Below are 17,211 nucleotides of genomic sequence, written 5' to 3' on the forward strand. Positions count from 1 at the left end.
TCATTTACTCCATAAATATATAAACCTACTATGTATCCACAAAAATTAAAAATTATAAATAAATAAATTATATGTCTATCCTTATGCTAGTACCACACTGCCTTACTGTTGCTTTGTAGTAAGCTTTGAAATCAGGAAGTATGAGTCCCCCCCACTTTGTTATTTTCCAAGATTATTTTGGCTATTTGGAATCCTTGAGTTTCTATACAAATTTTAGACTCAGCCTATCAATTTCTACAAGGAAACCAGCTAGGGTTCTGCTAGGGATTGCATTGAATCTGTAGATCAGTTTGGGGGTTACTGCCATCTTAAGAATGTTAGATCTTCTGATGCATGAACACAGGAAGCCTTTCCATTTAGTTAGGTTGTCTTTAATTTTTTTTTTTTTTGAGACAGAGTCCTCTGTCGCCCAGGCCGGAGTGCAGTGACGCAATCTCGGCTCACTGCAACTTCCACCTCCCGGGTTCAAGCAATTCTCCTGCCTCAGCCTCCTGAGCAGCTGGGACTACAGGCACACGCTACCACACCAGCTAATTTTTGTATTTTTAGTAGAGACAGGGTTTCACCATATTGGCCAGGCTGGTCTCGAACTCCTGACCTCGTGATCCACCCGCCTCAGCCTCCCAAAGTGCTGGGATTACAGGTGTGAGCCACCACTCCCAGCTTTCTTTAATTTTTTTAATGATGTTTTTGTATTTTTCAAAGTATACATTTTACATTTCTTTTGTTAATTTCTGTTTTGTTCTTTTTAATTTCATTTCAGACTATTTATTGCATTCATAGTGTTTTAGAGTCCATATTCCCTCTTGACTGTCACTAAGTTTTTTTTTTCTGTTTTTGAGAGGTTTCTGTCAGAATTTTGCAGATTAGAGATGACGGACATGTCAAACTGTCTAATATTACCAACCCTCCCCATTTACTCAGACCAGGGTCCTTTTGGTGATTCACCATGCAGGAAGTCACAAGGAAATCTAGCATCTAAGGCTCAAAAGGTGAGACTTTTACATAGGCAGTAACATTTTATTGCTACATAATAACTGTACATATTTATGAAGTACCTGTGATATTTTGATACATGCATACAATGTGCAGTGATCAAATCAGGGTGTTTAGGGTATTCATCACTTCTAACATTTATTATTTATTTGTGTTTGGAACATTTCAAATCTTCAGGCTCTTCAGAAATATGCAGTAAATTATTGTTAACAGTGCTATTGAACACTGGAACTTATTCCTTCTATCTAAAGACAGTAACATTTTAAGTACAGTCATAAGGTTACAGAAGGATAAAGTGTGTATAGGGAAAATTCCCTACAAGATGAGAAATTTCATTCCTTACTCTTAGTAATACAGGTCTTCTACTATTCTTCAAACATGCCAAGGATATTTCTCCCTTGGAGCTTTGAACATGCACGTCTGTGGTTATACTGCTCTCCCTGCAAATTATTCAGGCCTCTGAACAAATGTTACCTCCGAAAAGAGGCTTGCCCTGACCATTCAGACTAAAATAGGACCTCTAGTACTCTCTATCTCCAACCCTCTTATTATTATCTTGGCCCTTATCACTCTCTGACACTATAGTGTATACGCTTTTGCTTGTTCGTTTATTATCCACCACTAACTACAGTATAAAATCTGTGAGAGGTAGGGTCTTTGTTTGCCACTATAAACCTAGTGCATGGTACAGTTGCTGGTGCGTAATAGGTGCTCAATAAATCCTTTGTTGGATGCATAAATATATTAGGTGCTAAGAAAATTTATTTATTCAAAGATCGATTTACTACATAGAATAGGCCAGGTGGTTTGACATTTATTCAGTAGCCAACATATGGGACCTAGGATGTACATATGCAAGTGTGTGTGTGTCTGCGTGTGTACTTGGATGTATTGCAGAGAACATCTATGTAGCTAAGTAGTATAAAGCACTTGGGCTCCAGAGTTAAACTGGAGTTTGAATTCTCATTACTGGTTGCCAGCTGTACACACTTGGGCAGATCATTATTTAACCTAGTCTGTAGGGCTCAATTTCCTCATCTCTAAAATAGGGATTGTAATTATATCTACTTCATAGGGTTCTTTTTTTTTTTTTTATACTTTAGGGTTTTAGGGTACATGTGCACAATGTGCAGGTTTGTTACATATGTATCCATGTGCCATGTTGATTTCCTGCACCCATTAACTCGTCATTTAGCATTAGGTGTATCTCCTAATGCTGTCCCTCCCCCCTCCCCCCACCCCACAACAGTCCCCGGAATGTGATGTTCCCCTTCCTGTGTCCATGAGTTCTCATTGTTCAATTCCCACCTATGAGTGAGAACATGCGGTGTTTGGTTTTTTGTTCTTGCGATAGTTTACTGAGAATGATGTTTTCCAGTTTCATCCATGTCCCTACAAAGGACACGAACTCATCATTTTTTATGGCTGCATAGTATTCCATGGTGTATATGTGCCACATTTTCTTAATCCAGTCTATCGTTGTTGGACATTTGGGTTGGTTCCAACTCTTTGCTATTGTGAATAGTGCCGCAATAAACATACGTGTGCATGTGTCTTTATAGCAGCATGATTTATAGTCCTTTGGGTATATACCCAGTAATGTGATGGCTGGGTCAAATGGTATTTCTAGTTCTAGATCCCTGAGGAATCGCTACACTGACTTCCACAATGGTTGAACTAGTTTACAGTCCCACCAACAGTGTAAAAGTGTTCCTATTTCTCCACATCCTCTCCAGCACCTGTTGTTTCCTGATTTTTTAATGATGGCCATTCTAACTGGTGTGAGATGGTATCTCACTGTGGTTTTGATTTGCATTTCTCTGATGGCCAGTGATGAGGAGCATTTCTTCATGTGTTTTTTGGCTGCATAAATGTCTTCTTTTGAGAAGTGTCTGTTCATGTCCTCTGCCCACTTTTTGATGGGGTTGTTTGTTTTTTTCTTGTAAATTTGTTTGAGTTCATTGTAGATTCTGGATATTAGCCCTTTGTCAGATGAGTAGGTTGCAAAAATTTTCTCCCATTGTGTAGGTTGCCTGTTCACTCTGATGATAGTTTCTTTTGCTGTGCAGAAGCTCTTTAGTTTAATGAGATCCCATTTGTCGATTTTGGCTTTTGTTGCCATTGCTTTTGGTGTTTTAGACATGAAGTCCTTGCCCATGCCTATGTCCTGAATGGTATTGCCTAGGTTTTCTTGTATGGTTTTAATGGTTTTAGGTCTAACATATAAGTCTTTAATCCATCTTGAATTAATTTTTGTATAAGGTGTAAGGAAGGGATCCAGTTGCAGCTTTCTACATATGGCTAGCCAGTTTTCCCAGCACCATTTATTAAATAGGGAATCCTTTCCCCATTTCTTGTTTTTGTCAGGTTTGTCAAAGATCAGATAGTTGTAGCTATGCGGCATCATTTCTGAGGGCTGTGTTCTGTTCCATTGATCTATGTCTCTGTTGTGGTACCAGTACCATGCTGTTTTGGTTACTGTAGCCTTGTAGTATAGTTTAAAGTCAGGTAGCGTGATGCCTCCAGCTTTGTTCTTTTGGCTTAGGATTGACTTGGCGATGCGGGCTCTTTTTTGGTTCCATATACTTCATAGGGTTCTTGATGTAAATATTAAATAACGTAGAACATGGAAAGCATTTAGCAGCACCTACTTCATAGCAGTGCTTGATAAATGTTAGCTGTTGCTATTTGGGGGCACTATGCATTTTCTGAACATTTCTGAACAATGTTTACTAAATATATGTAGTACCCATTTTCAAGTGTATTTAGATGCTTCTCTGGGGATGAAGAAATATAAATTAAATATAGTACAGGATTCACAATAGTTTTCTGTCCTTTTTATCCAGTCAGGAGTTACAAAAAGTATAGTGAAATACTTTCATGTGGCTGGGGTGTTTATGAAAATTTTTTACCTAAACAAACAATTGTCATATTAGTTTATAATATTCATGAGGGCAAAGGCCTTGTCTTTCTTATATTTCTCTGTATCTCTACCACCTGGTACATGTGATAGACACTCAAATACTTGTGTGTTTATTGTTTGTATATGAATAAATGAAAAAATATTCACATTGTTGAAAACCACTACTCTGGATAGCCAGTGGGCGCTTATCACTGGCTTGATTATGGGAACATTAGCAAAAAAGTGCAGTATTTTAGAAACCAGATTTCAAGAGTCTCCACCTTTCAGTGGCCTCGAACTATCCAGAGAACACTTTATGGGTTAAAATTGCTAAATGATAACAGAGAAAAATGGGAGCCAGAGTTGTCCATCTCTCCAGAGGATGAGAACAAACAGTCCTGCAGCAGATACCGTGTGATTGGTCACATGAGGAAAAATCTGGCAGCCTTAAGATTACTTTGCAGCTGGGGACTCCCACCATCATGCTCAAGTGTGTAGATGGGCACACCAAAACACACACATGCAGGTGCCCTCCACTTTACACAAGAAGCAAATGTAAATGAATCTTGTTTTCAGTGATTTGGAGAAACAATTTAAGTGAGCCGTTACTCATCTGCTTCTAAAAGCAGAAACCCCTCTGGTGGTAGTATTTGCACTCTCATTTGTAAATGTTGGAAGCTGAAAGTTTTGTATTTGAGTTGGCTTTAAGATTCACACATCTGTGTAAATGGACCTTCTGTTGTTGGGGGGAGAATTTGGATTTTCTTTATAGATAGAGTTGGCAATTTTTTAGAGAGAAGCATTTACTGCTAAGTCATGAGAAATAATCACTGATACATAATTAGAGAGAGGAACAGGGAGAAGAAATGGCGAGCTGGATGTAGGGTCATGCCCCATTTAGTAACTGTTAGTTTCCCACTTAGGAAATACTTCTTTTTAGCTTCCAGATCCCACTCCAATCTGAATGTGTGATGTTGGCAAGTGAGACAGAGAGTGTGACTCAGCTCACCCTCTATTGGGACAAGAGTTCACAGTGAATGTCTTTCAACAGTGACTTGGTCTGGGGGTACAGGATATATTAATATTGAGAAGATAAATACACTAACTTTGTTTAGAGAATTATCCCCCAAGCTTAGAAGTCCCAAAGAAAGCACGTTATGTCACTTCCAGAAAAGTCTCAGGCTCCTCTGCTTGTGTGACCTTATCAGGCCCTGAATTCAGCTCATGTCTATAAGAGGGGACAGGTCCAGCTTGGCTGGCTAATTACTTTTACTTTTTTCCCTGCAGTTTATTCAGGATGATAACATGGAGGAGCTTGAGGAAATTATTGAAAAATACCCTCGTGCCTTCCCTTTCTGGATTGGTCCCTTTCAGGCATTTTTCTATATCTATGACCCAGACTATGCAAAGACGCTTCTGAGCAGAACAGGTAAGAAGAGGGGGAAATCTCTGGGACCTATTCCTCCTAGAAGTGAAATGCATAAAACCCATAGGCAAGATTCCAAAGCAAAGATTGGTTTGGGGCCTTTAAGAGACACAGGAGCAAGTATGGGGAGGTAACAGGTTTCCTACCAATACTGAAGGGGATTCCCATATCCTCCCCAGTCCCTGGTCTTGTTCAGGTCTGCATGGGCACGTTGAGGTCAGTAGAACCTGAAGCCTAGCTGGCATTAGCAGACTTTCCAGTCAAGGCTTCCCTTGGCCTCTGTGGGTTTTGACTTCAGTGCCAGCAACACTTCCCACTCCTACCCCTGGTCTCGAGCATAAGTCTCAAGAGGGTGGGAAATCAGCAGTAACTCTACCTCTGCTGGTTCAGTATGAAAGCCTGAATGCTAGATCATTAATTTACCCATCAAACCTCTCTTGATTGTGATCCAAATTTTAGCTTTCCTCTCCACATATTTCTCAACTATGTCCCCTTTTCAGGTATGAGTCATCTACTTCCCCACCCAATCCTTTTTTAAGGCTTTCATTGTGGATTATTTCATAGCGTAATACTAAAATGTCCAGTTTTTGCCCTGTCAACTTTGTCAAATGAAGGTTTTTGTATTCCAGTCTTTCCTGTGCGTTGTATCCACCACTCCTAATGAAACCTAATAAAACAAAGAGCCTTGCCTGGACTAGCTCCTTGTTTCCAGTCCCCCTGCTCTGATTTGTCTCACGTTCACCTGTTAAGGGCAAGAACAGTAGAACACCTCCACTTTGGGGTTCACAAAAACACCAAGAGGCATTGACACCCCAGTACCTGGTGTCTACTGGCCCCTGCTCTGATCCTTAATTTGCCTTCTGTAAAGGATATATGTTGTCCCAACTATGGTTATGGAAACTTTGCAACCCTCAGGCAAACTCTGTTCCTGTTGGAGGAAGTGTAAACAAGGGAAGAATCAGGGTTTCTGTACTTGTCTGCCTCGTAGGGCTTGCTGTTCTCTGAAACTGAGCCAAGACTCACACAAGTCTTTCCCCAGGCTGCCAAAGGCAGCAGGAAGTAAACCCTGGGCTCTCTTTTGCTCACTTTTTTGGTTGGTGCAGAAATGCAGAAAACCGTCACCAACTTGAACTGATAACGAATGCTCCCTCTAATGATGTCTTTTGTTTGCTCTGTTTGACTCTGCAGATCCCAAGTCCCAGTACCTGCAGAAATTCTCACCTCCACTTCTTGGTATGTATGTGCAAATGAGAGGTATAACCCACTCTCATTCAAAGTCCCCTTTCCATAGTACAGCATGCCAAAGGAACTGAAATCTGAATTCAAAGCATAAAGAGTGTAAGGTAAAGCTATACTGAAAGTTTTCTAGGGGAAAGATTGAAGGGGAGCTCTAAGGTCAACACAACACCACTTCCTAGAAAGCTTCTTCATCCACTTCTGTCCCACGAAGTCTTATTCTCAAGGCAGCAGATATGTGAATCTGTCCCCTCTCTCTTTAAAACTGCAGCCTCAGCCGAGCACAGTGACTCATGCCTGTAATCCCAGCACTTTGGGAGGCTGAGGTGGGAGGATCACTTGAGGTCAGGATTTCAAGACCAGCCGGGCCAACATGGTGAAATCCCTTCTCTACTAAAACTACAAAAATTAGCCAGGCGTGGTGGCATATGCCTGTAGGTCCACTACTCGGGAGGCTGAGACATGAGAATCGCTTGAACCCAGGAGGTGGAGGTTGCAGTGAGCTGCGATTGCGCCACTGCACTCCAGTCTAGGTGACAGAGCAAAACTCTGCAACCCCCAACAAAAAAAAAAGCTACCCAAACCGCAGTCTCAGCATCCCTATTGTTTTCTTTATCCTTCTCTCTTGTTTTCTTGGATGTTTTCCTTTCTTTTTGGAGTTCCTTCATTTCCACATGCAAATCAGTAAAATTTTGCTCTAGAGTTTGGCAATATTCCGTCAGCAGATAAACTAAGCTCTTTAATTACATAATTGGTATTTATGTTAAACGATGTGAATGAAAGAAAAGAATATAGGCTTGTATTAGGAACCACTTAAATTTGAATCTTGTCCCCTCCTGCACTGACTAGTTAAATATGATCTTGGGGAAGTCATTTAATCTCTCCCTATCTCAGTTTCCTCATCTTTAACTATAAGGATGAGAGTCACGTTGCTGGGCTGTTATGAGGATTAAATGAAATACATATTTTTAGCACTACATGTAATGGCCACCATTGTATGAGTGACAGATCATGCGTCATGAGCCTGGAATGTTGTAAGCATTCAATAAATGGTATCAATTATGTATTAATACACTTTAAAGTCCTTTTACAGCCAAATCCTAATGACCAGCCTGGCAATAGAGGATTGTGAAGCATTAGCCTTGATAAGTATTTCCACATAGTATCATTCATAGACCTGGGCTCAAGGAGGAAATACCAGGGGACAGAGTGGACACTCTTGTCTATTTCCTTGTGAATTTGTGTTCATCATATAGTTTATGGATTGGTTTGGAGTGGAAAGGAATTCACTTGCTCTGTTACTAGCGTGAGCTAGGGAGTAGGTTGGCTGCCTTATGTATTCACTTTCAGTTAACCTCCACAGCAACACAGGGAAAAAGGTATTTAGTATCATAGTTCATTATTGAGAAAACTAAACCTCAGGAAGGTTTGAGTCACTTATTCAGATACTACGTAGGTAGTAACTGGTGATTTCAGGATTAGCGTGCTCATCTTATAAGGCTTTGAAATTTATTAGACTTTGAAACTCTTTCTCACAATATTAAATACATCCATCCCAGAGGTAAGCTTCTAAATTCACCTTCATCTATTAAATTGCATCGTACATTAATACGAGTACTGCTTTGATATTCCACTATTTCATGACTGCCTGTGGGTCACGGTTACTCCACGCTGCCTGTGTTCCTCATCTATCCTTCATCTCATCTAATTAAATGGCATAAGGTTTTCTGCCTTTTATTTCTCAAGGAAAAGGACTGGCGGCTCTAGACGGACCCAAGTGGTTCCAGCATCGTCGCCTACTAACTCCTGGATTCCATTTTAACATCCTGAAAGCATACATCGAGGTGATGGCTCATTCTGTGAAAATGATGCTGGTAAGTGAAGGGGGAAAGTGCTCTGTGCATTGCAAAATGCTCCCAGCAATGGACAGTATTAGGTATATGTTTTGTGGGCCATGAAAATAAAAAATCAGTTTCTAAAAATTTAACCAATGTACAAGTACTTATTGAACAGTAGGTGTCTGTAAAAAATTTGTTATGTTCTTTGAGTGATAATATTAATAAAAAGATCTGGTCCTCTGTCTTAGATATATTTTGAGATTTTATGGCAGCAAACCAAGTACCAAATGGTGATAGTTAGATAGTAAGTGCTATAGATGTGTTTCATGGAGGGCAGGTCTGTACAAACCTACCCCAAAGTCTGAGGAAACTGAGAGGCTGAAGAAAAAGGCTGACAGTTTCTTAAAAAGAAACATTCAATAGAGGCTTTCAAACAAAAACCATGGCTGTTTCACACAGTGGTGAGACAAGATGGTGGATCCCTGTGCCATTACCCTCCAGACCCAGGAATTATAGACCATGGGGAGGGGCATACATGCTTCAGAGGAAATTATTAATAGTAAGAACTTGCCCTAAGGGCAAGATTTATGGTAAGTACATGCTCTTACACAAGGAATAATAGATAAACTGGAAATCTCAGAGCATTCCTGGAACTAGAGTTAATTGGAAGTCAAGATGGCAGATTAGCTTCCAGTATGGAGTTGCGTTAACCTCCACAAGGTGACAGGTAAGGATGGCAGGAGCAGCTATAACAGCTTCAGATTCAGAGGAAACTCAAATTTGCCATGAAATATAAGCTGGACTTGAATATGTAGGTAATATGGATGAGAGTATTCAAGGCAGAGTGAGGCAGCATGAACAAAGGTTTGGAGATTGGCATGGACTTGCCCAGTGGGTATAAAGGACCAAGCAAAAGAGAAAAAATGTCTGTATTAAAGTTGCAGATGTGAATTTCGTCTTGTAGATGGTGGAGGATCATTGAATGACCTACACCTTTCAAAGGGGCACAAGAACATTCCTGTGAGCAGTCTCTGATTTATAAACGAGTTCTATTCCAAAGCTGTATTTGTACAATGGCTTTAATTTTTAAATCATATTTATTTTGAAATCAGACAAGTAATTCACTAATACCCTTTCATCATAGACACCTCAAACACCACAAACAAAGACAAAGTTTTCCTCTCACTTCATGTGCGAACCCATCCCTGCTCCCATACAAACCTCTGTTACCAGCTCAATGACTGGGTTCTCAGCCAAACTCACAGAAGCAGTTTGAACCCGAAGTCAGCCAGGATTGTGGTAAAAACATCAGTGTGGGTTCTCAAGGCAGAGACCCAGAGACTGTGCAGCACAGGCTAGTGAGAGAGAAGAGCATCCTTTTGTGACTGTAGTGCTGTTCAGCTGCAGCACAGTTTCAGATCCTCCAGTGATTGCATTGGAGTTTTCTCTCTATTTCTCGGAGCGCTTCCTCCTCTCCTCATTTCTCAGCCACATATTTCTCTGTGATTTTTCTCACCCTTCCTTCCTCTGCTGCATCATTCCAGAGTTTCTCAAGCTTGGAAGCCTCCCTCCTGTTCTCATTTCTTCTACATTCACCATTTGTTCTTAGTAAAACTTACATAGTTGAGATAAAGGCTCTTTGACTAAACAATTTGCACTTAGGGAAAAGTTTTTAAAATTCTCTCTGCTTTTGTGGTTGCCAAGTCTCTGAAATTTTAAAAGTTCAGGTTGACCGATAGGTCTTAAGCTAGGGGCTAGGTGCTTAAGACCTATCGGTCAACCTGAACTTTAAAAATTTCGATTTATTTTAATTTTTACACAAAGTATGCTTATTATGCAAATACATTTTCAACCAGGGACCTTGTGACAGTTTTAAAATGTCAGGTAAAGCATTTCAAGCAGTATAAGTAGGTCTCTTTATGGGGAAGTTAAGCCAGGTCAGGCTTTGCTGGGGGCAGCTCCCTGCAGCAGCTCCTCTCCGTACTTGCTCTGTTTCCCACTTTTGAATCCGAATGTTTTTGAAAATGTTCTGAGTTTATTTTAAATGTGGCTATGGTGGTTGAGAGCAGTGGCAGGGCACCTAGCAAGTTTGGAATTGAAGTTGGAGGAAGCCCTGGGGTAAACCCCTTGTAATTATGGGTCTTGTGTCAATGATTGCTTTAATGGAACTCTGGTCTGTTTGAAAGCAGAGTTATGGTAATAATGGAAAAGCTGCAGATCTTTAACTCAGCCATTCACCATATATGCAGTTTTCTCCATGCTCCTTCTCGCTCCGCTAGCTGTATTTTTCCCCTCCTCGTGCCCTGTGTAAGCACATGGCTTATTTACTCATGTGACCTTTGGTTCCTGCTGGGTCAGGGTTGTCTCCATTAGATCATAAAAACAGGGCCAGGCAGGAGCCTTCAAATGAAGGCAGTTTGGTCATGGTGGTGGTGATGATGCTGGTCTTGACCTCCTGTGCCAGGATAAGTGGGAGAAGATTTGCAGCACTCAGGACACAAGCGTGGAGGTCTATGCGCACATCAACTTGATGGCTCTGGATATAATCATGAAATGCGCTTTCAGCAAGGAGACCAACTGCCAGACAAACAGGTCAGTGGTGGGAGAGCAAAAAAGATATTTCTTCATATTTTCTAAATTGTTTATTAACACATTATCCCAACTTTCTCTTCTAGCACCCATGATCCTTATGCAAAAGCCATATTCGAACTCAGCAAAATCATATTTCACCGCTTGTACAGTTTGTTGTATCACAGTGACATAATTTTCAAACTCAGCCCTCAGGGCTACCGCTTCCAGAAGTTAAGCCGAGTGTTGAATCAGTACACAGGTATTTGTTGAGTTTGGGTTGCCCACGTCCATACGCTGTCATGATTGCACTGTGTCTGTCTAGAGGGATAAACCTTAATATGACAAGAGATAGAATCTTTGTTATTAATGGAGCTTTTATATAGACACTGCTCCAAAGAAATTTGACTTGAGTCCTTTATAAGACTTTGCTTCAACCATAGCAATAAGGCTTACCAGGATTTTTATATATATATATATATATATACATACACACACACACACATACTATTTTTATTATGGACAATTATTAATACAAATATAAGTAGGCACTTAAGAGTTCCAAACATACATGGAATATGGCTTTTTGCACAGCAATTGCAATAATAATAATGACAAGCTAAAAACATTCATACAACATAGGAATGGAGAGAGGAACAGAGTAAACACGGGCATGCACCCAAAAGAATCTTGATTCAAAAACAGTTTTAGCAAGCATAAACACAAAAGTTGAAATAGATTAAGCTTTTTAAGCAATTCAACATTACTTGTCATGAATGTCATAATGGAGAATACTTATAAGCAGTGAATTAATCCTTCATCAGCTTCACCACTTACTAGCAGTTGCTAGTAAGTTTCTTACTGCTTTGTTTCAGTGTCATCTATAAAATGGAGATTAAAAAAGAACCTATCTCATAGATTTGTTGTTACGATGAGTGGGTTAATATATATAAAGCATTTAGGACAGTGCCTGGCACTGAATAGATGTTAAATATAAAGTATATTTATGTCAAATGTCTTTGCTTCCAGGAATTTTGCAAGACACACCAACATATGCACATTTACACATACATATATGCATACATGCCCATAGATATTATAAAGAGGACACTCAGAGAAGCAGGTTATAAACAATTTAAGTCATAAATGGGCGTTATAAATAGCAGCAGTTCCCAAGTCTTTCTGCATCATTGCACACACAGAAAATGTTAATGTTTGTGTGCTTCATTGGAGTAAACAGGAATGAATTTGGGGGAAGCTATACAGAACTTAGTAAAAAAAAATCTTTACTTTTTAAATATTATACAATTATGATGAAAAAGCAGAATGCAAAGTGTGAGGGAAAATATTAAATGTTAAATTTATTCAAAACTTTAAACCTTTTCATTTTTTTTTTTTTTTTTTTTTTTTTTTTTTTGAGATGGAGTCTCTGTCACTCAGGCTGGAGTGCAGTGGTGCGATCTCAGCTCACTACAACCTCCACCTCCCAGGTTCAGGCAGTTCTCCTACCTCAGCCTTCTGAGTAGCTGGGATTACAGGCACCGCCACCACACCTGGCTAATTTTTTTAAATTGTTTATTTTTATTTAGTCAAATATATCAATATTTCATTTTATTGCATCTGGATTTTTAGTAATCACAAAAAGCCATTCTCTATTCCAGGGTTTCTCAACCCTCAGCACTAATGGCTTCTTGTATTAGATAAGTCCTTGTTGTCGAGATGTGTGCATTGTAGGATGTTTAGCTACATCCCTGACATCTACCCACTCGATGTAGTAGAGCTCTGATAGTTGTAGCAACCATAAATAACTCCAGACATTATTGAATGTTCCCAGGGCCAAAGTTGCCCCCAGTTGAGAACCACTGCCCTGTACCCAGGTTGTAGAGAAAATTATTTATGTTTTCTTGTGGTACTTGTATAATTTCATTCTTTTCGTATTTAAATCAGAGATCTAAACTCCATTTAGAATTTATTCCTATATATGGTGTGAGGTGTTGATCTAATTTTTCCAAATGTTTATCCAGTTGTCCCATCACCATTATTTAAAAGTTTATCTTTTCAAGTGATTTGAGATAACCATCTTTATCACATTCTAAACGGATACATGTACTGGTATCTGTTTTGGATGAGAGTATATTTGGATGTTCTCGTGTATTCCATTGATCTATCTACCAATGTACTAGAATCACACTGTTTTAATTAAGGAGATTTTGTGGCTTTCTTCAACATTAATAGACCTGATTTTTAGAAAAGTTTTAGGTTTGCAGAAAAATTCAGCAGAAAGTACAGAGAGTTCTCATATTACCCATGTAACAAACCTGTACATGTACCGCCGTATCTAAAATAAAAGTTGAAATTTTTAAAATAGTAAATAAATATTACCTCTGTTCCATATTTTTGGTTTGTTTTTTTCTCTCAGCTCCTTCAATTATAAATATATTGGCATTTCTTTGCCTGTCTTCTATTTCATTCCATTTTATTTAATAACTTTTCCACGAAGATAAAATATTAGACTGAGGAAGAAAAGAATGATTGGTCACTTGCATCTAAACTTGAAATCATCTTAATTTTATTGCCCACATACTGATGGAAACTATGTTTTTTATTTGTGTTGTTTATCTTTGGAGCTTTAATCAAAAGTCCCTTTGATGAGAAAATAAACCATCTGTGAAAATTAGATCTATTTAAACGTCTGGAAATCAGGCAAGATTTGGAGCTATTCATTAACCATGGCTTCTTTATAATTTATTTGATTTTTCTGTCACTTTGGTAATTGGAAACTATTTTTCTACCCAGATACAATAATCCAGGAAAGAAAGAAATCCCTCCAGGCTGGGGTAAAGCAGGATAACACTCAGAAGAGGAAGTACCAGGATTTTCTGGATATTGTCCTTTCTGCCAAGGTAAATCTTCTGAATTTCTAAGCCTGCTCAAGTGACCAGTTAATTATGTAAGTAGGTGGGTAAGTGGGAACGGGATGGAGAGACAAGAATAAAACTGATTGACTAAATTTAACTGTACTTTGAATTGATGAGTAGCTTCATGCAATTTGAGACAGAGAATTCTGCAACTCTGTCGCTAGAGGAGGGTTAGTAAAGACTAAACGAACGATTTGACAAGATTTGGGGATTGTCATATGGATACATGGATTTTAGGGCATCATGAAAAAATGGTCACATGGATAAACGTAAAAATTGTGATGATAAGGTCCTGGGAAATCTGGGAGTTTGAAGAGAATATCTAGGGCCTGTTGATCGAGGGCCCTCTGTGCAAGGCCTGCTTTTCTTATCTATCCTTGGTTCTCCTTTATGCTTTGGGCAGAATATGGTTTATACCACATATTTGTCAAACTGAATTAAAATTTAAACCCCTATTTAAAACTGGGATTTTTTCCCCTAAAATCATTATTGTGGTCATATCTCCAAACATTTATAAACTGGCATTTTACTTAAAATATCTGTATTGTACTTTCTAGGATGAAAGTGGTAGCACCTTCTCAGATATTGATGTACACTCTGAAGTGAGCACGTTCTTATTGGCAGGACATGACACCTTGGCAGCAAGCATCTCCTGGATCCTTTACTGCCTGGCTCTGAACCCTGAGCATCAAGAGAGATGCCGGGAGGAGGTCAGGGGCATCCTGGGGGATGGGTCTTCTATCACTTGGTAAGATCTGCACCCCTAAATTTTCCTCCTAGTTTTCCCCCTGAGATTTTGCTTTATTTTCTGCGCTGGTACCTTAGTGACCCTAGTGCCTCAGGATATGTGTAGGTGAAACAGAAGAAGTAGGCTACTTCTCTGTTCTTTCTTTTTTTTTTGAGACGGAGTCTCGCTCTGTCGCCCAGGCTGGAGTGCAGTGGCGCGATCTCGGCTCACTGCAAACTCTGCCTCCCGAGTTCACACCATTCTCCTGCCTCAGCCTCCGAGTAGCTGGGACTACAGGTGCCCACCACCACGCCTGGCTAATTTTTTGTATTTTTAGTAGAGATGGGGTTTCACCATGGTCTCGATCTCCTGACCTCGTGATCCACCCACCTCGGCCTCCCAAAGTGCTGGGATTACAAGCGTGAGCCACCGCGCCCGGCCCTTTTCTGTTCTTTCTAAAGAGAGCTCCAAATTATTCTCTTGTCTTTTGGGAAAAAAAAAAGTTTATCCATAAATTGTCTGTCATTGTTTTTCTAATCAATGGTGTGTGAAATGTCTTATTTCTTTATTTCACCTTGGCTCTGATGCATTGGAAATGAGGACTTGATCCCTGTGCTGGCACTTAGAACTTAAACGATCGGGTTCCAGTGGAGCTCCTCTTCTGAGAGGGCTGAATGATTAGCTGCATTATTTAAGGCTCATTGGAGACATCTTCTCCCATCCGCTTGTCACCAATTTTATTCCTCAGGATTGATTTTAGACTTCAAACATAATATTAGATGATATATACTATAGTTAAGTTTAGCAAATATGGACTGAGGACATTTTAAATACTGAGATTTTTTATGACTACAATTTATTGTGGGCCCTGTCTTCGATGAGCTCATGGTCTAATACAGGAGAAAGGAGACAGACCTCCAAATTGCAGTGTAGCATGATGAGGGCAATGATAGAGATATGTGCTGGCTAACACAAAGACATAGAAGACAGGTACCTACCCTGGCATGGGAGCTCAAGGAGACTTCCTTGACATTTACGCTGACCATTACAGGATAAGTAGGAGTTAGCCAGGTGGAAACTGTCATCTCTATCTTGCTAGACTTTAAGCATATATTGCTGTTAATAAAGCCCAGGTTATGCTGTTTGCAAAGATAAAATATGTTCCTGACATAATCTGGTCAAAGGGACAGAAAGATAGAAATACTAAGGACAACTCAGCAGCATGACCAGATTAAAAACACCATATTTCATATGCAAAAGTCAACTCAACTGGAACATTTGTAAAACCAAATTTGACATTATAAAAGTATATTAGAGATCTCATTTTATAAGGAAATAGAAGCCCTTTCCTACCATAAGCTAAAGATTTAATCTGTATAGCACAAAATACAATGTTGAGTAATCATTTTTAATTTATTTCTTTTTTTTCTTTTTTTTATTATTATACTTTAGGTGTTAGGGTACATGTGCACAATGTGCAAGTTTGTTACATGTGTATCCATGTGCCATGTTGGTGTGCTGCACCCATTAACTCGTCATTTAGCATTAGGTATATCTCCTAATGCTGTCCCTCCCCGCTCCCTCCACCCCACAACAATCCCTGGAGTGTGATGTTCCCCTTCCTGTGTCCATGAGTTCTCATTGTTCAATTCCCACCTATGAGTGAGAACATGTGGTGTTCGGTTTTTCGTCCTTGGGATAGTTTGCTGAGTATGATGGTTTCCAGTTTCATCCATGTCCCTACAAAGGACATGAACTCGTCCTTTTTTATGGCTGCATAGTATTCCATGGTGTATATGTGCCACATTTTCTTAATCCAGTCTATCGTTGTTGGACATTTGGGTTGGTTCCAAGTCTTTGCTATTGTGAATAGTGCCACAATAAACATACGTGTGCATGTGTCTTTATAGCAGCATGATTTACAGTCCTTTGGGTATATACCCAGTAATGGGATGGCTGGGTCAAATGGTATTTCTAGTTCTAGATCCCTGAGGAATGGCCACACTGACTTCCACAATGGTTGAACTAGTTTACAGTCCCACCAACAGTGTAAAAGTGTTCCTATTTCTCCACATCCTCTCCAGCACCTGTTGTTTCCTGACTTTTTAATGATGGCCATTCTAACTGGTGTGAGATGGTATCTCACTGTGGTTTTGATTTGCATTTCTCTGATGGCCAGTGATGATGAGCATTTTTTCATGTGTTTTTTGGCTGCATAAATGTCTTCTTTTGAGAAGTGTCTGTTCATGTCCTTCACCCACTTTTTGATGGGGTTGTTTGTTTTTTTCTTGTAAATTTGTTTGAGTTCATTGTAGATTCTGGATATTAGCCCTTTGTCAGATGAGTAGGTTGCAAAATTTTTCTCCCATTCTGTAGGTTACCTGTTCACTCTGATGGTAGTTTCTTTTGCTGTGCAGAAGCTCTTTAGTTTAATTAGATCGCATTTGTCAATTTTGGCTTTTGTTGCCATTGCTTTTGGTGTTTTAGACTTGAAGTCCTTGCCCACGCCTATGTCCTGAATGGTATTGCCTAGGTTTTCTTGTATGGTTTTAATGGTTTTAGGTCTAACATTTAAGTCTTTAATCCATCTTGAATTAATT

At 39.5% G+C, this 17,211-nt stretch overlaps 1 protein-coding gene across 12 annotated transcripts in view; it reads left to right on the plus strand.

Annotated features, from left to right (window-relative positions):
- Positions 1-17,211, plus strand: part of CYP4X1 (cytochrome P450 family 4 subfamily X member 1) — a 101,770-nt gene that overhangs the window by 72,809 nt on the left and 11,750 nt on the right. For all 12 annotated transcript variants that reach the window (XM_063627501.1, XM_063627503.1, XM_063627502.1 and 9 more), the window contains 7 exons: positions 5,186-5,327; positions 6,513-6,557; positions 8,307-8,434; positions 10,863-10,990; positions 11,074-11,228; positions 13,763-13,869; positions 14,442-14,632. In XM_063627501.1, the coding sequence (XP_063483571.1) occupies positions 5,186-5,327; positions 6,513-6,557; positions 8,307-8,434; positions 10,863-10,990; positions 11,074-11,228; positions 13,763-13,869; positions 14,442-14,632 (896 nt within the window). The remainder of the gene's footprint in view (positions 1-5,185; positions 5,328-6,512; positions 6,558-8,306; positions 8,435-10,862; positions 10,991-11,073; positions 11,229-13,762; positions 13,870-14,441; positions 14,633-17,211) is intronic.

This window comes from Symphalangus syndactylus, chromosome 12, assembly GCF_028878055.3.
Source record: "Symphalangus syndactylus isolate Jambi chromosome 12, NHGRI_mSymSyn1-v2.1_pri, whole genome shotgun sequence".
Classification (NCBI taxonomy): Eukaryota; Metazoa; Chordata; class Mammalia; order Primates; family Hylobatidae; genus Symphalangus; species Symphalangus syndactylus.